The sequence below is a fragment of the Pteronotus mesoamericanus genome, unplaced genomic scaffold (assembly GCF_021234165.1).
Source record: "Pteronotus mesoamericanus isolate MK-2021 breed Mesoamerican mustached bat unplaced genomic scaffold, CSHL_Meso_final contig_27, whole genome shotgun sequence".
NCBI classification, from domain to species: domain Eukaryota; kingdom Metazoa; phylum Chordata; class Mammalia; order Chiroptera; family Mormoopidae; genus Pteronotus; species Pteronotus mesoamericanus.
The window spans coordinates 26014640-26037324 of NW_026555115.1; the positions used below are offsets into that span (position 1 = coordinate 26014640).

The window sequence follows — 22685 nt, forward strand, 5'->3', positions numbered from 1 at the left end:
GGGCTTCTCCGAATATGAGGGTGTGTGGTGTTTCCAGTTCAAGAGGTCAGTCGTGGTAAAGGGCTGATAGTAAAACACGACCGGTCCCGGGTATAAGGTCCCATCAGGCCCCGTTCGTGGCGGGCCCTGGGTCTCCCGCAGTGGCATCTGGAGGGACTGGTGGTGTCTTAAGCGGGAGGCGATAGGAGATTCTGGGGGCGCTGTTGCCTCGTGCTGCGGGGGCGAGACTGAAGGGGGCGGTGTTTCAGGTGCCTCTGCCTGACCTCCCAAGTTCCTAGCTGGGTAAGGGGGAGGCTGCACCGGGGGGTCTTCCTCTGGCGGGCCTTGATAGATAGGGGGTCTCGCCACTGGTTTGGCAACTAGGATGCGGGTTACATCCCTTTCCTTTGATCGGGAGCAACAGTTCCGGGCTCCCCTGGCTCGCCCTCCCGTAGCGCCTAGGTGACGAGGTTTGACCCCCGCACCCTTCCGGAGCCAGTCGGGCATCTCTTGCGCTAGCTCCTGCCACTTTTCTATGTAGAGGAATTGGTTTGGGTGTCCTGGACTTCCTGTGACTATGAGATGGACAGCCCTAATTATGTCTAGGTCAAGGGTTCCTTCAGGAGGCCAGCCTATCTCAAACGTGGGCCACTCAGTGGAACAGAAAATTTCTAATTGCCCCGGATCCGTATAGGGCTGCTGGCCCCGGAACCGGTCGAAATTCCTTAACATGCAATCTAAGACAGTAGACTGTCTGCCCCCAATGATCCCTCCCGAAACGGCGCAGAGAAACGGGGGCAGCAGGGATACTTTCACTTTCGCCCGCCTGGCCTCTCCTCTCGCGAGGGACTTGGGTCTGTCTTAGCTAAGGCTGCCCGAGTAGAGTCCGGGTTAGCTTCCTAGCCGTTATGCCGTATGACAGACCGAGGACCCGCAGGTTAGGGCTCACTCAGACTCCGTAGGCTCGGGGGAACACCGCTCCCTGTGGAGCCACACAGTCAGTCACTCACTCAATCACACAGAGGTTAACACTTTCCCTCCCGACAGGGAAACCGTGCCAGAGGCCGGTCGGCCTGAGAGGTGATCAGCCTCTCCTTCCACCACTTATAGGTGGGTCTGATTCGGGTCTGGTCCCCGGGGCACTTACCAATCTGGCGCCTTCAGGTAGGCTTGGGTCCGCTCCCCGAGTGCCCGGGTTATGGAAAGGCCCGAGGTCGGGGCCAAGGGGAGCCCAGCCCCTCGGGACCCGAAATCACCGGGGCACGTGCTTCCCTCTAGAGTCCGGGCTCGCCCGGCCGACCCCAGCCGTCTTCACCGGAGGCAAACGGCCTGCTCGTGTGAGTCGCTTCACGGTCAGGGAACCAAATGTTACGGAAAGCCAGACTCAAGACACGATTCAGGGAACGGAGTAAGCCTTTATTCACACGCGCGGGCTCAGAGGAGGCAGTCTCCAAATTCTGAGCCCCGAATCGGGGTTAGATAGGGGTTTATAAGCCCTAGCATTCCAGCGGGAAACGGATGGGCTTCCCAGGTGGGGGAAGGGATTAGCATTCAGGTGGGAGATTGATGAGATTGATGTGCTACCCAGGCGGGGGAAGGGATGTGAAAACGGGCTACAGAAACAGATAAGGAATGATTAACAGTTAACCTGGGCGGGGGTCTCTGGCTAGGCTGCTCCTCTTAAGTCATCTTGCCCTTATCAAAACCACATAGTATGAATATATTTACATAAAATTTGGAAACTGAAGCAAATAAAATGGTACTGTTTAGGATGCATGCATAGTATGTAAAATAATAAATCAAACAAAAAAAGTTTATCACAAAGGCAGGATTAAGATTACCTCTGAGGTAATGAGGAATGTTGGGCTTGTGACCTCTTTTCATTCATTCTTGATCCATTTTGATTATATTTATATATTAAGCAGGACCCTTGATGGTAGCCCATCTCCTTGCCCCTAGGAATACCATATTCTACCTCTAGGGATCCCTGTAGGTTTGCTGCCCCTCATCCCTCCCTTTCCACTGCTGTTCTAAATTTGTTGCCCCTACAGTAATTATATGCATTACCTCTGATGTTTAAGTGCTGTCCCTAGCCTCTGGTTATTCCAGAATCTTGTCATTCCAATTGACACTATAAAGCCCACTTCTGTAATACTTCTTATACTGTCAGTACTTGCCTACAGGGAACTAATTTTCCTGGACTTCCAACAACGCAGGAGAGTCCTCCTCTCACCAGCATATTTCTTACTGTCTTGGCCAATTTATGTATCTTTCAGACCCTCCTGAGAAACATAGACAGTTTTCCAGTTTTATAATGTAGATTCATCCCAGCATTCCAACTTCTCTATGCCTTTTGAGCACTTCCTCAGTTTGCCATAGTAGATTGGGCACCTCTACCACCTTTACTACAGGCTATATTTTTTTCCTAATCTTCAAGCACCATCCCAACAGGGTATTATAACCCATCCAGGGTCTTTATACAGACAGGTGTTATTAAACTCCTTATTTAGATTTTTTCCTGTGTCCTGTGGTGTAGCACTTCCAGGAGTCACTCCCAGGCATGCTTTCCCAGTGCCTGCCAGTATACGCTAGCCAAGTCCTATAGCTCTTGCTATATTTTCTCTTTCTTTCCTTAGCAAACCGGGGACTTCCCCAGTCAGGTTTTGCTAAGACTTGATCTTAACTATACATATGGTGGCCAGAGGGAGGTCAGAGCAGATCCTGAAGAGGCCAAGTGTTGTCTTAAAAACAGAGTTGCCATATATAGTGAATAAAAATACAAGATATAGGAAATTAGTATACTAAAAGTTATTCATTTTTTTTATCTGAAATTCAAATTGAGCTGGGCATCTTGCAGTTTATCTGGCAGCCCTATTTGTAAAGCACAGTTTCATCTGAGACCTCTTCAAAGCCTGTAGGCAGCAGAAGGGCTCTACCTTCCGACAAGGGAGAGGTGGTCACTTTCATAGGCCCAGAGGATTCAGGCGATTCAAAATTCTCATTAAATTCTCATCTTCAGCTGTGTCTCCCCTCTGGCTGCAGGAAATGAGTATCTCTTTAAATGTCATCAGGGAGAACTCTGACCCTTCTGCTGCTTAAAGATGATTAACAGAGCTAAACCTGTGATTTTTTTTCTCTGCAAAGAATCGCTACTGATTATCAAGAGCTATTGGATTCCACAGTTCTTCCTTACAGTTCCTCTTGCTCCTGTACCTTTCCACTGCTTGAGACAGTAATTCCTCTATTGTCAAGCACAATGGAATCAACTGAGGCCTTTTAAAAACATGAGTACCTCTGTTGTGTCCTAGCCCCAGCAATTGTGATGTAATTAGTCTTATGTGTAGTCTAGGTTTAGGAATTTAAAAATAAATTTTTTTACGCATTTTTTTTCAATTACAGTTTACCTTCAATATTATTTTTATTAGTTTCAGGTTTATACCATAGTGTTCAGATAATCATATGCTTTACAAAGTGTTTCCTCTGATATGTCCATTACTCACCTGGCACCGTACAATTATTACAGCATAATTGACTATATTTCCTATGCTAAACTTAACATCTCCATGACTATTCTATAACTACCAAATTGTACTTCTCAATTTCTTCACTTTTTTCAGCCAACCCCTCAACCCTCCTCCCCCGGTGACCATCAGTGTGATTTCTGTTTTAGTTTATTTATATATATTGTTCTTTAGACTCCACATATAAGTGAACTAATGTGGTATTTATCTTTCTCTGACTTATGTCACTTAACATAATACCCTCTAGGTCCATAATACCCTCTAGGAAAATTTAAAAAAATTTCCAGGTGACTTCCATGCTAGGATATTATACCACTTAGTGCATCCCCTTGTACCTCTATCCCATTACAGCTGACTACAAGTAAGTCTTAGTATTTCACTTCCACGGTATCCAAACCTAGTCCTCACTTTCACCCAGCTGGTGAGTAATCCAACTACAAAATCTCACCCTTAGCTTCCTAGGGCCCTTTCTGGTTATCAACTATCTTGGGTAGGGTTCTCTAGAGGCCGAGCTGAAGACAGGGAATCTTATCCAAGTGACTTGCTGGAAATACTCTTAGGAAAAGAGAATGGCAAAGTGAGAAATAGGGCAGAAATAAAAACCAGCAAGAGAGTGGTCCTAGCTGGAGACTAGTTGGAAACTCTGATCCCAAGGGGAGTTCTAGAACACAAATTCTACTGCAGAGTTAGCCCTACATTGAAGCAAGGGAGTTGAAATTTTGTACCCCTATATTAGTTAACTATTGGCTGAGGCCTGCCCCCAGAGCAGATAACAGGGTTGGAACACAGCTTCTTGAAGTGGGCAGGGTAAAATTCAGGGCTTCCCAAAATCTCCGTAATCAACATAATATTATTTTAATGCAGTATTTTAAATAAGTTAAAATTAGTTTAAAAAATCATGATAAACAAAATCCAATTTTAAATAAAGATAGAATTAGGAGAGGATGTTCCTGTTAGACTAAGGGCAAGTCTCACTAAGAGGGCAGCTGTGGGTTATCAGTCAACATTCACACACCTGAGGAAGAGGTGCATTGGCCTGGTCGAGGGGGTGTGGGTGGGACACCAACAACCATTACACCACCACCTTCCTCCATTCCATGTATTTAAGTTTGGACTGACTCCATTCCCCTAGGATTTGGGGGAGGGAGCAGGAGAGAATAATACTTGGGCCTGTTGAATAATGTCAAAAATCTCTGGTTTAGGAATAAATCTGTGACCTAAATAAACCTAATTAGCAGCCTCTCTAGGATATTTCTGTTGGAGCTAACAGAGAAGATGCTCTGGACAACATAAGCTGGAGCTTCTTGTGGCCATCTTTCCCAGATGCATTCAAGGAACCTGCCTGTGTTAGGAGAGGAGGTCAACATACAATTAAAAAAAATCTGACCCAAAAATAAAGCTAGAGAGAAAAATACAGTGGCCTGAAAATACTGATTAATACTGATTGTGCATTTGGTCTCAGCTGGACCACGGCTTTTCCAGTCTATAATGTATCAATTAGGAATATTTTACTGTCTAGAACAGAAAGTCTGTCTTAAGGAATAAAATCAACTTGAGGAATAAAAAAGGGATAGGAGGAGAGAAGGAGAGAGAGAGAAAAACAACATATTTGCTCACACCGTGGAAGAACCCAGGAGAGATTTGTTTCTGGGGTGGATGGAGGGGCCTGCCTGACATCACCATGATCCATCTCATGAGTCCACTTTCTTAGGACTGGCTCTGTCTTCAGGCTAAACATGAATTAGACAAGAAGCTGAGTGACAAATATTCTGGTTTACTCAAAACCTACTTACTCATTTTGACAATAGTTCCATGATTCCTGAATGGGACATTTGTGCCTGGATTCTCTCTTTCTTTAGGATAAAGTATGTCGAGTACCACCATTTCTTCCCCACCAGTTCTTTCCTCATGATCATTTATACCAGAGTCTTAATGTAGGACAGTTTGGGTTCACATTGCACCATCCTGCACCAATACAACAAAGTACTTGGTCACTGTTCTGCTGCTCTCATCATTTTTTTTACGTTCTCTTTGTTCTCATGCTATCTTCAGTGTGCCTTCCTTTTGGTTCTCCTTTCTCTTCTTAGAATGAGTTCTTAAACTTCTACAAGATGATGCCACCATTTTCCTTCTTCCCAAGATAATACATGTAAACTGTTCAACATAGTTCCTAGCACATGGTGTGCTCAATAATTAATGATAATGATGATGACAATGATGACAATGACAATAATGCCACATCACTCCCTTACAAAGGTTTGGGAAGATTTGATGATTTTTTCCAATGTTTAACACAATGTTTAATGTGATATTCTTCATATCTCACCTATATTTCTGGCTACAAATAAACCATTGCTAGTAAGTTCTGGATATAAGCAATTACTCCAGGAGAAGGAAAATTCTTAAAATTTTCATTGATCTGCCATCATGTTTCTTTAAGTCTTGCTACAGTATTTTTTTTCCCCCCATCCAAGACTATTTAAACCCTGAGGAGATTCACACATGTTAATATGCACGGCTGATTGGGACACAGAAACAGATTTATTTTTAACATTTAAAAAGCATTCCTTTTTTTTTCTTTTAAAATTAATAATGAAGGTCTCAACCTCTGAGATTCTGAGTTCAATAAATAAATTGAAAACTAGAGAAAAAAATAGTAAATTGGTAAAAAAAAAAACACAACCTGATTTGATTGTTTGGACTTTCTTTTGTGCGTGTGACAGGGGCTTGATATTTTCCCATCAAGTAGACACAGCTCAATTGTTCTTACAGAGGTTGTGAAGTCAAATACTTGCCTTGTGAAGTTAAAAAGTGGCAAGTGCACTGGTGGAAACAGTGTGTAACTAGTTTGCTATCAGTCAGCAAGGCAGCCATACCCTGTCATGTTTTAAACTTCACATATATACCTTGGTTTGCAAATATTAATTTAAGAAAGAGTTTTAATTATTTAATTGTCAGTGATCTGGAAGCAAAGAACCCCTGCTTCCTGTTCTGTGTCTCTGGTTTCTCATGTCTGAAATTAAACTTTGCCCTAGCTTCATGCTGGGCCTATGATATAGAAAAGGATATTTTCACCTTGGTGACTAAATCAAAGACTGTGATGCATTATACTCTTTTTAGTTTGCTAGCTATGCCTTAATCATCTAGCCTTTCTAACACCATATTTTAGGATTTCTTCCCTCTCATTCTGTTCGAGTGTAGAGAATTCCTGTGGTCTGTCTCTCCTAAAGCAACTCCCTTAAGTCTCCATTTCCCTGACATTTGAGTCTGTTTCTGTAGTGGAGTCTGCTTGGCCTTGCCCCTGGTCTGATGAGCCCAGGAACCAGGATCCAGCTGGAAATATCACGAGGCTTCTCCTAGTTCAGCTCCTTACCAATGCCATACATGTGCCAGTTTCCTAACAGATTTTCCTGCCTGATTTACACACCACTCTCCCCACCAAACCATCTTCTGCATGACTGCCCCTTAAAACAGAGCTCTTTCAAAATCTTGGCTAGGGGGCCCTGGCTTCCTTTTTATCCCAACTTGAATGCTTATTATTTTATGTTTTATTTAGTAAGAACAGAGCTCTCTGCTACCTTGATAGAGAAGTACATATTTTTGAATGTCTGGACAAAGGGGAGTAAGGAAGGTCTCAGAAAGCTGGTTTTGGCCTCAGACAGTAAAGATGGAAAAGTCCTGTGGGCATAAGGTGATTGCACAAATCTTCTCTGTCTCTTGGTTGAAATGCTGGGAGAGAGACTTCTTCAAGGGATGCTGACATGGGAGGAGTTGTAGGAGAATTTCCGGCTTTCAGCAGGGTATGGGAGGAGTTCTGTGCTGAATGGCATGAAAATCCACCCCCATCCTATTATTCCATGATGGTTTCCTATTCCCATTCTCCCACTACTAATGCTCCCTCATCACCCGCAACCCCACTCTACTACAAGCTTCACAACTGCATGTCTGCTGGGGTCCCTCTCCTCTCTTCTCCTCTCCTCTCCTGTCTTTTCCTGCCTCTCCTCTCCTCAGCTGTATAATCCTCAAATCCTCTGGATTGTCCTTCATCTCATGAGGTATATCTGTATTATTAATCTTCTTTATACAAAAGGAAATGTAGCATCAGAGAGATTAAGTAATTTGTCTTAAGGTCACGTGCTAACTATAGCAGTATCAGGTCTATCTGATCCAAGCTGCATGCTCTTGCTGAATTACACTCTGCTGATGCCCACTTCCCAGCTCTTCCAGCCAATGAAGAACAGAGGGGCATAGTCAGGTAGAAAGCACCTTGGTCTGAAGATTAGGAATCCAACTTCTGCTCATGGCTCTCTGACGTTTGGTGAATGCCTCTTCTCTTTGCTCTTGTTTGTCACTTAAAATGGATGTTTTCTACACTCTTTCCATTTCTAACAGACTGTTAGGACAACTTAGTGACTTTTTACTCTGTACTCTATATTTAGCAAATTTATGAGTTCATAATATTAATTTCAGAAATAATGATAAACACTCAGATTTTGGGAAGAGAAGCTACTTTGCCACATGCTATGAGTAGCATTGAGCTGGCACCACTGTCAGGATAGACAGCTACTTTCTGAAATAAGTTCATGTGTATTTTAAAAAGCTATTTTTTCATAGTAAAAACACTTAAAAGTACTTAGCACTCTAAGTTTTATGTTACACTTGTTTTATTAAATACTTTATTGTTCTTGTGTGTATATGAACAGGGAACAGTATAACTGGTGCTAAGATGAGGAAGGCTAGGGTACTTTATAAGCAGACTTGACCCAAGACACAGCATCTATGGTTTCCCCAACTCTGTCATTCTGATTTAGACTCTTCAGGTATAGGGTCCTTCAAATACCAAGATGTATTTCCCTTTCCTTGTCCACTAAAAAATGTATTAATCACTGCAGTCAAAAGTGTAGATTAATGGCAAATAATTTGAGAAGTGGGAAATCTTATTTGAAAACTACTGATTCTGATCTCTTTTCTGCTTCCTTCATTTGTCTTTAATACTTGTACACAGGGGAACAGTAAGAAATGTATAAAAAACAGACAGAGATAACTGCCTACATGACGACCAAAAGCATTTTGTTAGATGCAGGCAAACTTAAAGTGCAGCAAGGTTCAGAAAATTTCCCATAAATGGGCACTTTTCCTTTTCTGTTCTACTTAAAACATGCCACCACTCCACCACCTCTGAGTGAATCTTCACTTTCTGTTTCCCTTCTCTCCAGACCCTGCTTCCCAATTCCTGTGGTACCCAACCTCCATCAGTCCCCCATGGGGGACCAGAACTGTTTGGCTTCTTTTAAGCTCTAAAGTTATATTATTTCACAAAATGAGTGGTTTCACTTTAGTTAATAAGGATGTCTACTAAAACTGAGGGGTAGAAACAGGCATATCGCTACCTCCTGCGTAGAATTATGTATTCTGTTATGATCCTGCTTCCTATTGGCTGGGAAGAGCTGGTCTGGTACAAAAGCTCTCAAATAATGGGTTCTGGAGGCTGAGATGGGTTGGGGAATGATTATTCTGGGTGGCCAGAGACAGCTATTTAAGAGAATGAATCCAAATCATGCTTAGAGCGAGAAACTAACATTAAAACCTGAGAGAAGCAGCTGATTGTCAGGTTTAAATAGTGTAACAAGGATAAGAGTCAGTTCAGTGGTTGAAAGCCAGATGGTTGGGAAGAAAATGGCACGCAGAACATGAGGCTGTTCCAACCAAGGGGTTTAGAACCAAGACTATGTACAATAGGAGAACACTTGCTTATTCAGTAGCTTAAAGTTCTTCTTGGGAAACCTGGAGCTGCTCTATAAATTGGCCAATGGCCAGAGTCATGGTGCTTGGTGGGGAAGGAAAGTATTGGAACAAGAATGAATTATTACTGGAAAGGGTGTTCTTGAATCACAAGGATATGGTGCCAACTGTGTGCAGCCTAGATAATAATGAAGCGTGTGGAGCTACAAAGATAGTTGTTTTTGAGCCAGGCTTTAATGATGTAAAGGAGTCCAATAAGCAAAGGGAGATTGAGAAAAAATATTCCAGAATAGCTAAGTGAAAAAAAGATAATACAAGCTATATTTCAAAAATTATTAGTAGCTAAATCTTGCAGGATCGTGGTTTTCCAATATGAGAAGAGGGGAAAATGAGGTTGGTAAAGAGTTGAGTTAATTTTGAGTCACATTGTTGATGACTTTTGGTTTTAGGCTGAAGGCAGTCAATGGTAAAAGTTCTTGAAAATTTTGAGTAGTGGAGTTCCAGGTAAGATGGTTGATTAAATATACAAATCTAATTCCATTAACTCCTGAAATTCCATTAAAACTAAGGAAAAAATTATTTTAAAACTTAAATGGAAAAATTTAACAAGTACAAGAATAGGGAAGGAGACAACAGTTTGGAATTTGAGTAGTAGATGGATTAGTGGTAAATAACTAGTAAATCAGAATAGCCAAATCTTATTTGTTAGTTGGGAAATCCAAGAAACAACCCAATTTATACCCCACAATCATCAAAAACCTCAGGAACGGGCATGAATGATCACCAATTGAAGGTGAAGTTTGGGAAAAAAGAAGATTGGGTAAAAGTTGTTTGAGAAGCAGCTAGAGCTGAGCTTTTCTTTTTCACTCCACACCACTGAGCAACTTTCTTCTCCCACACCGGCAGAAGTCTGGAGTCTTGTTCTCTGGAGAGGGTAAAGAAAAAAGTGCTTGAATCCAAAGACATCTCACACATTTGAGGATGGAGTTACCATACTGATAACACATGGATTAGATGCACACTGAGTAAAGACAGCTAAGATCCATCACTCACACATCTCTCTCATGCGCGTGCGCGCGCGCGCACACACACACACACACACACCTCTCACTTGGCTCCCAAAGTGCTGACAGCCAGTCTTCTACCTTCCAAGCAAAATACTGCAAAACTACCAGTCTAAGAGAAAAGACCTAAAGAGAGTTTCCCAACAAAGGCACCCAGATTCCTTTACAGTAAAGCTAAAGTTAATAAGCCAATCCATTGACTCAGATCCTCCAAGCAGATTTTTAGTTTCTGACTCTTATCATGAACAGTCAAGGATGATCAGACATCTGAGGAAGCCTCCAACCTAGATGCTATAGAGCAAAGCAAAAAAACAGAAAAAAAAACCTTTGAGGATACAGAGACTATATAGGAAAAATAAAACATCAATATCTTCAGAGAGTTAAGAGATAATATTGCAACCATCAGGAACATACTCCTTGGAGAAAGACACGTTCAGAGAACAAAAAGGAGCTCTTAGAAATTAAAATATGATAGCAGAAATTTAAAAATACAACAGACAGTTTGGGAAATAAAGTTATGTAAATCTTTAAGAAAGAAAACAAAAATAAAAAAGAAGAGGACAGAAAGATAAGAAAAGAGGAAGATCAGCCTACAGAATCCAACATTGAAATCCAATATCCTATAATGAAAGATTAGAGAAATAAAGGGAAAAAATAATCAATGAAATAATTCAGAAAAATTTCCCTAGAATAAAAGATATGTTTTCAGATAGAAAAGGTCAATTTAGTGCAAATCACAGTGGTTAATAGGCATTTCATTACAAAATTGAAGAACAATAAAGATAGGAAGATCCTACAAGTGTCCATATAAAAAGGTAAAGAGTCCTATGTTCCTAGCCATGTTATTTACAAACCGAATGCTGGAAACAGCCTAAGTGCCCACCAGTAAATGAGTGGATCAAAAAACTGTGGTACATTTATACAATGGAATACTAAGCAACAGAAAGAAAGAACTACTACCCTTCACAACTGAATGGATGAAACTGGAGAGTATTATGCTAAGTGAAATAAGCCAGGCAGCGAAAGACAAATACCATATGATTTCATCTATAAGAGGAACCTAATGAACAAAACAAACAAACAAGCAAAATAGAATGAGAGGCATGGAAACAAGGAACAGACTGATAGTGACCAGAGGGGAGGGGGTAGGGAGCTAAGGGGGGAAAGGAGAGGAAAGGTCAAGTCAAGGAACATGTGTAAATAACCCATGGACATGTACAACAGGGTGGGGATTGACTGTGAGAATGGGGGGTGGGCAGGGGAGGAGAGAGCAATGGGGGAAAAATTGGGATAACTGTAATAGAACAACAGCAAAAAAGGTAAGGAGTCAGAATATCTATAGATATCTCAAGAGCAACACTGGAAGCTGGAGACAACAGAAACAGATTATAACTCCAAATTCTTTATCAAGACCAATGATTAACTTAGTAGGAGAGCAGGATAAAGACATTTTCAGATACACTAAATCTCATTCAATTTACTTCTCACATATCCTTTTTCAGAAAGCTACTGATGGATATGTACAACAAAAGTGAGGGAGTAAGTCAAAAAAGACAAATATATGAAATGCAGGAAAAAGGAGATCCAGTTCAGAGTGACTGTTTATCCACCAGACCTAGGATATAATTTGTTCAGATTGGTGCAGGTTCAAAACTGTGTGCCCAATGACAGTGCAGGACTTTGTACCTGTTTGTATTTTTCCTCCTCGAGTGTACAGGTAGAGATGAAACCTTTTATTATAAGATCAACAAGAATTCTGGTGTGTGGGTGAGATGAAAACTGATACAATAAAGAAGTATAGTTGTAATACGAAGGATTGCAACTAAAGACTGATGATGTGTCTCTTAATCATCTTAAAAAGAACCTTATGTTTAGGCTGTTTAGGTTGCTTAGCTATAGAATGAAACCAAATCTGACCAAACAAGGGGAATATATAAGGTCTGTTCAGAAAATATCCAGCCATGTACTATGAAAAATAGAAACATTTATTGAAGAAGATACAAGATACAAGAAATATTGTACATAGGATAACGATGCCTCAGTCCCCTTCAAAGTAGGCACCTTGGGACTTCACACAGTTCTCCCAATCACCATCAGCTGCCCTGTCGTATTTTCCTGAATCTCATTGATGGTCAACAGTTTGAAATCTCTTCTCATTCAAAGGTGATTTTAGTTTGGGGAAGAACCAGAAGTTACAGGGCGCCAAACCTGGGCTATAAGGGGGACTGAGTCACCTGGGTGATTTGATGTTCTGCCAAAAGACTCTGTATGAGATGTGATGTATGAGCAGGTGCATTGTCATAATGAAGCTGCCAATCACCAGTTGCCCACAGCTGTGGCCTTCTGAATCACCTCAATAGTTTCTGTGGAGGAATGCTCAAGTTCACCACAAAATTTGATGCAGATTCCTTGCTCTACTTGCTCAGTCATTTTGAATGCAACGGCCACACAGTACACATGTTCACTCAATGGTGTCTACCATCCCTACTGACTAGTACAGTGAAGTCATCAATGTTCACACAGGCTGATACCAGTCCACTCTCCTTGGCTGCCAGATTACATCGACATCACAAAAACTGTTCTCATTATATTAGCAATGGTTGGATTTTTTCCAGACAAACCTTGTACATATATGGAATATATATGAAATATATACATACATGTGTGTGCATGCATGTATATATGTGTATACATGTGTGTATATATGTATATACATCCTTACATATGCATGATATATATAGGCACAGTGTGTCTGTGGAAAGATATATAAGCTGGAGGTTGGAGTTGCCTCTGTATGGCCAGGAAAAAGGAATGTGAGAGAGACCTGTTTTTCACTATTTACCTCCTTGTTCCTTTTGATGTTTTGGACTGAATGCAGGGTAAGAAAGATAATGGGTAAGGGGGTCAGGTGCGTGGTGATTGTTCTGTTCTTGGGAATAAGGGCATGACTGAGAAAAGAAGGGGTGGATGCTAAAGCTGGAGGGATCTTTGCCTGGCCTGGTGATGATCCAATGTGGCAATATGGCAGAGGTGGGCAGTGGGTGTAGAGGGAAAGGTCGGAGGGCAGTAGTCAGAAATGACTCTGCGCTTTCTAGCTTGGGCCAGCACATGTGAGAGCACTGAATGGATGAAACTGGCTTCAGAATGGCAGAGGGAAGATAATGAATTGCAAAAGAATAATAAGTAGCAGAGATAGAGGGGGAGGATTTGGAGGCAGCAATTGTAGTTCACATTTCCTCTGACCAAAAACCCATTTTCACTGGTCACATTATGTGCCTTATCATCCATAGCTTCTGGCCTTATAAGATGATGGAATGGCTTCCAGAAGAGTCAGTTGCTCAGTCCTCTGGAGACACCCCCTTGGAGGGCTGAGCTACTGTAATGCAAAGTGTGGTGTAGGCACCCAACATGCAACCAACCAAAATGCGGTCTCTTCTGTGGCCAGAAGACATGGGGCTGGGAAATAAAGGGTTGGAGGGTTGGCGCTTTCTAAAATTTTCCCCAGCTCTGCCATTTACTAAGTTAGAGACCTTGGATAAGATGATTTGACCTCTCTGTGCCTTGGTTTACTAATCAGAAAAATGGGCATCATATTCCAATACTGACATCACAGGGCCATTATGAGGATTAAGTGGGATAATAAATTTAAAGATTTTAGGAGAATCCCTAGTACAAGGCCAACACCAGTGATGTTAGTACCGTCATTAAACCTAGTGCCTCTTTTAACCTTTCTTGGCTTTCCTTTCCCCAGACTTGGAATACAGAAGGTCTAGAGAATTTAATATACTGAGGAGGAATGTTTTTATAAGAGGACAGATTAATGTTTTATTCAACATTTAAAAAGTAGTTTTGAGGTACTAACTTAGGTGCCTGGGATCCACTGGTGAAGAAGTTAGACACATCCCTGCCCTTGCATCCTAGAGAGTTTTCCCCCAGAATTTCACTGCATTTATATATTTTAATTGAGACATAATTGACATATAACATATTAGTTTTAGGTTTACAACATAATGATTTGATATATGTATACACTGTGACATGATTACCAGAATAAATTTAGTTAACATTCATCACCACAGATAGTTACAAATTATTTTTTCTTGTGACGAGAACTTTTGAAATGTACTCTCTCAGCAACTTTCAAGCATACAGTACAGTTATATGAATTCGTTTTATAATAATGTATTTTCAAGGAGTACATTTACATTAGCCTTTGTTTAGTGTATATACAAGCATATAAGTTTTAAAATTATATAGTTTAAAAGGTTACAAACTGAATAGCAAGTATCCCTTCCTTAACTCCAAACTTCTCAGTTGTCTTCAGAAACAACCTGTCTTACCTAATATTTTATGTCTTATTACTGAGATTAACATTTAGAATTGTTTTAGCCCTTCTGTTTCATACAACAGTTAGGAAAAAGGAAAGAAGAGAGTTTTGGATGAGTCAGAGGCTTCTGGCTAGGGTGGCTGGAGAATGGGGCTACCATAGGGAGGTCAAGAGGAAAAAGTACCTTAGGAAACCAGAGGGAGTAACATCAGACTCCAAGGGTTGGGTGGTACTGCTGAGGTAGAAGCAAAACACATAGACTTTTAAATCAATTTAATAAAAATTTACTGAGAATTACTCTGTACAAAACATAGTAGGAACCAGCAAGATGCTTAGAGTCTAAAGAAGGCAGGGGCAGGGCAGTGCCTATGAATGATAATACTACAAAACTGAATGCACTAGCACAGCTGTCTACAAATCTCTAGAGTCTACAGAACTATTTTTGTAGCTTGGGCCTCCCAGAGTTCTCTTCAGGTTTGAACCCAAACTACTCCATACCTTAGTAATGTTGCCTTAGAGCCAGGGTCTCCTGACTTACTTCTGTTGGGCTAGTATATTCCTCTCCTGTACCCAGTTTTCTTGTTAAAAAATGATGCTTAGAAGCAGTCCTTAGATACAAGTTCACTAGCACTGCTTTGGACCAGCCAATATGTTCTTAGGGCATCTGTGGGCTACATTAACATCAGGATGAATTGCATCCTGGTCTGCCAAACTTTATTCCAGCCTTTTGTCTCTCCGCCATTAATTGGGAGAGTTCTAAGCCTCCTTCCATTTATCTCATGATAGCTCTCTCACCCAAGCTCTGCTACCAGCAGGTGAAATATCAAAACAGCCTGAGTATAATCAAAACACCTCACTGACCACCCAGGAAACTACTGCCTGTCTTAAGTCCACTTGGACAGGCTGTCCACCGGGGTCTCTGTCCATCTGCTGCTCATCCCAAGGCTTGTCCAAGGGCTAGACAGACTGAATATTTATGTGCATCTCTGTTGATCAAGATCTTTCTTTTTTTTTTCCTCCTTTGAGTACTGTGATCTCTCTATTGGCTCATACACAGATGCCTCACATCACCTCAGTTAGTTTTTCCAAGAAGAGAAGTAGGGTTCATGATGCACAGCATTCTTCTGCTTTATCCAGTGCTCTCTGCTAAGGCTTATCAAGAGCTTGTTGGGCACGTGGATCCTCCTCAATATTAGCAACGGCCTATACAGAAATGGCTCCAGGATCCAGAGCTGGTTCCTTCTTTGTCTCTCCTAGTCTCCCAAATTTTGAGTTTGTCTGCTTATTGTTGTCAGCACACCAGGCCACCACTTTCCTTTCTGATCCTCACAGAAGAACAAGATCTCCTCAGCAGAGGGTGGACATTTCTCAAGGCATCATAATTACATTATTATAATACATATTTCTTTATATTTCAAAATGTTAATATTAACACTATAAAGCCATAAATATATACCTCCCACTCCGGCTGAAGAGGTAGGTGTTCAGTCACAGGTATACAAGATAGATTGAGGCACTATCTTAGAATCCAGAGTGGGTAGAAGTCACTATTCCAGGAAATGGGAATTCGACAGAAAACATAATTTGTAAAATTAAGAAGAGAGGCCAAATCTGAAACAGGAGGCATTAGTCCTCAACATTAGCCAGAAGCCAATCAGTGTGCTCTAAAAAGAAAAGCAGCAGATAAAATCTGCTCCTGGCATAGGGAACAGAGCTGGCATTACAGGGAGGCTATTTCATTTAGAGGGAGTCCTAGAGCCCCCACTGTTATTAATGTACTATTTTATTGCCTTCTGGGAAGGCTCAGAGAGACAGTAAAAAGGTCAGCCAAAAACTTGAAAAGGAGAGCATATGATCTTATTGTCCAATGTCACCCCAAAAAGTTTAATTTAAAAAAGAAAAAAATAGACGAACCAATCCACATGTGATGAAAAAATGGACAAACGGACTTTACTCTTTAATTAAAAGTGTGTAGTACTTTTGTCACCTGAGGCCATCTTCAAAATGTTAACACACTGGGCTTCATCAGATCTTTCAGGTACATGATTTTCTACTCTGGAAAAATAGAAAAAAAGAATTGGGTAAGATTTCCTAGTAGAGCCATTTCCTTTTTCTAGATTTCGATGACAGGGCCAAATATAGGTGGCACTGCAATAGCAATGAGGAGAAACAAACTATTGAAGAGAGAGGTGGAAAAGTGTCACCCACAGTTCCTTCAGTAGCTACCTTTCATTTTTGTCTGGGCCTGTCCCTGCCCTATGCTGAGTCCCTGCTGCCTTCCCTCTGTAGGCTCTTCCAGACCATTTCTGAACTGAGTCTTACAGGGCAGGCAAGATCTCAGCACCCTGGCTCATCACCAGGATCCCTGGACTCACAGTGGCTGGTGTATCCAGATAAGTGCTGGGCACTCTGGGTCCCATGCACCCTAGCATCATAACTATGTCTTTGTGATCAGGTTTTTTGCTGAGGGTTGCTTTGACTCCACAAAGATGCATCCAGAGAGAGCCTCGTTATTCTTAAAAAGCTCCGTTCCTCAAGGGGGGATGGAAGCATGGACAATCTGGTTACATCACATTGTGAAAGGACTGATCACCAGGAATCTTCATTCATTCCTTCATGCATACATTCAATCTTTCGACACATATTTATTGAGCACCCACCTATGCCAGGCACTGTGTTGGATGCTGGCAGCACAATGATAAGCTTAACTGATGATTTCTGCCCTTTATATAGTTTAGTTTAGTTCAATTTATAGTTTAATAAGACAATTACACATATTTTTTGTTAGTATACTTGGTGTTATAAAGAAAAAGGACAAGAATCCACATGACATTATAATAGGCTGACATAATCTAGTTTGGGAAGGGTTTCTAAGAAAGTGTTGCTTGAACCAAGATCTAAAAAATGAAGTAAAGAAGTGGCAGAAGAATATTCCAAACAGAGGGCACAGCAGATCCAAAGGCACAGAAGCTAAATGGAACATATTATCATTCCTCACTTACTCATGTATTCACACAGGTAGGTAACCCACTAGTCCAGGTACCTTCCTAGGTACTGGGGTTACCACTGTGAATAAGTTGCAGCCCATGCTCACCACATCAAACCCCTTTGTACTGAGAGTTTACTTGGCCATGACTGAGCATTGTGTATTAGATAACTGCCATCCATTTACAACTAGGACATTTTCCCCCAGGTCCTACTCGTCTCAATCTCCTTTCCCTCTCCATTAGTTCATGTTTGCTGGTAGTCTTAGCATGCCTCAGATTTAAGCCTATTCAAGTTATAGACCCTCTGGGAACCAGACCTCTTTCAACAATGTTGTAGGGTGAGGACTCACCTCGTCTTGGTCTGTTTACTCTCTTCCCCTTCCATTTTGATGGCTTCTGAAAGAGAGTAAACAACCTCAGAAAATGCATTGCCCATTGATACTAAAAGATGGAAAGTTTGGACAGGCTCCAAAGTCCTAGGACTCAGAGAAAAATCATTGTAGCCTTACATGTGAAATTGATGGTTACTTTATGTAATTCCAGGGGGACGGAGAGGGAGCTCCTTGCATCCAAAAAATAAATGCCTTCATTTGCTCACTGTACCTTAAGATCTAATGCTGGAAATAGGATTTTCACTTATAACTTTACCCTTTGCTAAAGTAAAAATATTAGTGGTAAGGGTAACACATTTCATTTTAGCAATCATTTAGTGATCAGAAGAGTTTCCAATCTTTTTCTGAATGTGAGATTTGAGAGGAAAAGGAAATCTTGAAGATGATGATGCCGAAATGGGTTAGCCAGCTTGCACGGTGGTAGTGGCCCAGGTGGGAAAGCTCTATCTCCTGGACCTCCCAAAGCCTGAGTTGCTACTGGTATGGAGTTGCTACTGGTATGGCCTTACTACTGGTGCACTGTGGGGTGAATGTCCTGACAGTGCTGTTGTTCCACTCAGAACCTTACAGCAGGGGCTGTTAACCTGGGTGTCTATGGAGGAATTTAGGGATGACAGGAATCTTTTCAACAGCTCCCCTGATGGTTTTGAACACTTCCTATCATTGACAGATCTTGTGTGTGTGTGCGTGCGCACATGTGCATGCGTGCACACCGGGTTGAACAATAACCAGTGTTACTGAGGTATATACAGTAAAATCCAATCACTTTTCATACAGATTTTGGTGAGTTTACAATATGCATGCAGTCATGTAGCTACCACCATAACCAAGATATAGAATGTTTGTATAAGCCCCCAAAGTTCCCTCTTGCCCCTTTCCCCTACACCTCATCCCCTGGTAACTACTGTTCTGCTTAATGTCACAAGAGTTTTGTTTTTTCTAGAATTTCCTATAAGGAAGATCATATAATACGTAGTCTTTTTCTGTCTGGAGGCTTTCACTCAGCATACATAATACTTTTGACATTCCTCCATTTTGTGGTATGTTACCAGTAGTCCATTCCTTTCCATAGTTTGGCACTATTTCATTGTATGACTATACCACCATTTGGAGCCACAGTTGAATATGATCTTTGTGCCCTATGGAAGCTCTTCAGATATTTGTAGGCAGTACTTGTGTCATCGCTAAGGTTTTTTATTCTTTTTTTTTTTTTTCTGACTAAGCACCTTTGGTTACTTGAGCTATTGTTTGTTTGACTGAGTTGCAGACACAAAAAATCTGGTTAGGTTCCAATTTTGCCGAAGTTCCTCTGAAAAATAATGGTGCTTATACCTGAATACAGTATTTCAGATATCTTAGACCGATACAAAATAATTAAATTATCCTTTTATACCCATGATAAAATCATTACCATTGGAAAAAAAAAACACTTCTATTTTAAAGCAAAAGCAGACAATAAAAACAGACTTTTAACCTTTTGGATTTGATTATAAATTTAGCACTTTTAAGGGCAGATGTGATGATATCATCAACTTTCAGTTTTTAAGCCTTTTTAAGCTCTGTGAAGGTTTCTATTTAAATGGTGATTAAAATGATTTATTTTGGAAAATACACTTGCCCTTTAAAAAATCATTTCTGAAAAAGCTGAGACTTATTAAGGTTTGGTGGATGAAGGCAAACTGAAATAAAAACTGTTGATTGCTAGGCCACTATTACATACAGATTTCAGTTGCACAAAATCCAAATGAGGAAGCAAAACTTCAGAAGGAGCTATTTTAGTCTTTCTCCCCAGTGGGTAAGCTGGCAGGGTAGCTTTTGATTGGGAAAAGGCAGTAATTCAAAATGAGAATTTCTCATACCTTAGGTGCCTTATTTGACAAAATATCAGAGAGACAGAGGGGGAGGGGGAGAGGGAGGGGAGGAGGAGGGAGAGGGGGAGGAGAAGGAAAGAGATTAGAAACCAACTAGAATAACCATGGCATTTCCCTTTTATTAACTTACGCTAAACAGGGTAAATATATGTGGTTGAGGGAAAAAGCACTATAATTAGGAACAAACACTGGAAAGGACTTTTGATGCCACGTTAGTTTGAGGGCTGTCTCCTCTGAGGAAAGGATAATATTGAATTAGGAGGAAGCTCCACTCTTGGGGAAATTCCTACACGTTATCAGTAAGCTTGTGGATGAATCATGACTGCTTTGATGCCTGTCTGTTGGAAAACTTAGTTCCTTGTGGATGTAGGACAGAAGTCTCCATTCCTTTGCTGGCTCTCAGCTGAGGATCATTCCCAGCTTCTAGAGGTTGCCTACATTTCTTGGCTCATGGCTCCTTCCACCATCTTCAAAGCCAGCAATGATGAGTTGAGCCTGTTTTAAGCTTTGGATCTCTCCTCCTTCCATCTCATTTTTCTAACCATGCTGGGGAAGGTTCTCTGACTCATGTGATTAGATTGGGTCTACCTGAATAATCCAGGATAATTTAATCATCTTAAGGTCAGTATCTTAATCACATATGAAAAGTCCCCTTTGCCACATAAGAAAATATTCTAAATTCTGGGGTATAAGAGGTAGACACCTTGTTATTCTGTTTATCATATAGCCAATGTTAGAGATATCCAAAAAGCAAGTGCAGACATTGCTGAAGCCAAATTTACAAATACCTTATATCTACATGTCGTAGTTGTTTGGTACATCTCCCTTCCTCCAGAGATATCAAGCTCTTCTCTTTCATCAAACTTGCTGGCACAGGTGACTAACCAAACAACATTTCCCTACCAGTGCTTTTTATCACATTCTTGGAGGGGTCATATATGTGCTGTGCTCTTTTGTTGTCTTCTGCCTTTTACCATTCATAGCTCAATTTGACCATCTCACATGTACTCATATGTATACACACATGCTCTATATAGATAACTACCATATCTACTCTCCTAAGTTTTCCTGATTGTCTCTTGAGGGGAGAAACATTCTTATTCTCTTTTTTCCTATTCCTTCTTCTTTGTTTCACTTGTAAGCTAATTATTCCAATGTGAAAGCAAATTTAGGAGACAGCTTATTCCCAAACTGAAGGTTGCTTCTGTACAGTTAGCCAATGATAAAGCCAATGAAATTAAATGAAAGAGAAGCTCAAAACTCTCACCTTGAAAAGTCAAAGCCTGGGCAAGCACAATATATCCAAACATCTGATCCTGTGCACTGAATTTTACACCTCTATATCATAGTAATCTTTCAGTGCACCCCCTACTTTAGCAGTTTGAATTGTTTTGCCATATGCTTTGTGTTAATTTATTGAAATTGGATAATCACTTCCCAATTTCCTGTTTTTAAAATACAGTAAGATGCACTGACTGGTGTGGTTCAGTTGGTTGAGCATCATCCCATAAAGGGAAAGGTCACTGGTTCAATTCCTGGTTGGGGCACATGCCTGGGTTGCAAGCCAGGTCTGGTTGGAGCATGTGCCAGAGTTAACCAATCAATGTTTCCCTCATACATCGATGTTTCTCTCCCTCTCTTACTCCCTCCTTCCCCTCTCTCTAAAAATAATAAACACATAAATACATAAATAAAGTCTTTACAAAATAGCAAGATGAAATGAATGACTATTGATGTCATTTATCTATTTTCTAGATAGATCTTAAAATCAGTACACTGGAATCTTAAATAAGATACTGACCAGAAGCATTATTCTTTTTACCATAAGTGAGTAAAGTTATCTTAGTTATTAACACTAACCAAACTTCTACTAGAGGCAACTACTGAGATAAAGCCCAACTTTACCTTACAACTTTGCCCAAACCAGCCCACACCACATACAGGGATTATTCTAAAGTCCGGAATCACCTTTTCCCAATGAACATAGGCCACTTTCAAAACAGATATGGGGAGGCTGCTGAATGCAGTGCAGTTTACCATAGCAAAAAGTGTGGGAACAACCCAAGTGTCTAACAATATGGAGTTGGTTAAATAAAACAAGGTATATCCACATAATGGACTACCTTGCAGCCATTTAATAACATTGAATATTTTCTTTCTACTTTTAGTACAAAAAAGTTCAAAACCATGTGGGGTTATCCTAATTGTAAAAAAAACAGTCCTTATAATATTAACCCACTTCTGGAAAATAACATAGATTTACACTAAAATGTTGTAGAGATAATAATATTTTTCTTACTTATGGAACTACAGGTGATCTTTTCCAGTATAGTTAGTAATGCATAGGTAATGCTTGGTAATGAATAAAAGTTAATATTTTTAAAATTCAGTGGGGAACAACTCATCTGACCTCTCAGGAAACCTATTTTAGAGATGAGAAAACAAATCTGATGGTTATCTAATGCTCCTCTACTCCCACAAAACATCTCTGCTTGAACACCACCACCAGGTCTATAACCACTAACATTTAGAAGTGTTTTCACCATTTCACTTCATTGAATTCTGACAGTAACCCTATGAAGGGAGGTGAGTAAAGCAAGAAATAATCTGCTTTTTCTGGAAACCAGAAGTACATAGTAAACCTGAGGCTAGAAATGTTGCCTTTTCTAGAAATCCATAGCAACACTATCAGTTGTTGAGTCCCATCTACATGGGTTCCAAATCCTGAGGGGAAACCTTTTCCTCCAACCACCTGCTGGCATTTTGCCTTTCTGTGCTCAGCCGAGGAGCTCCAGGAGGCGG

The 22685-nt window shown here is 40.8% G+C and overlaps 1 protein-coding gene across 1 annotated transcript in view; it reads right to left on the reverse strand.

Moving 5' to 3' along the window:
- Positions 1 to 16594: 16594 nt before the first annotated feature.
- The window catches only part of CD86 (CD86 molecule), a 77205-nt gene continuing 71114 nt past the window's right edge, over positions 16595 to 22685 (reverse strand). Inside the window, exons 6-7 of the mRNA XM_054574973.1 lie at positions 17971 to 18016; positions 16595 to 16688 (exon numbers count right to left, since the gene is read on the reverse strand). Coding sequence (XP_054430948.1) covers positions 16595 to 16688; positions 17971 to 18016 — 140 coding nt within the window. The remainder of the gene's footprint in view (positions 16689 to 17970; positions 18017 to 22685) is intronic.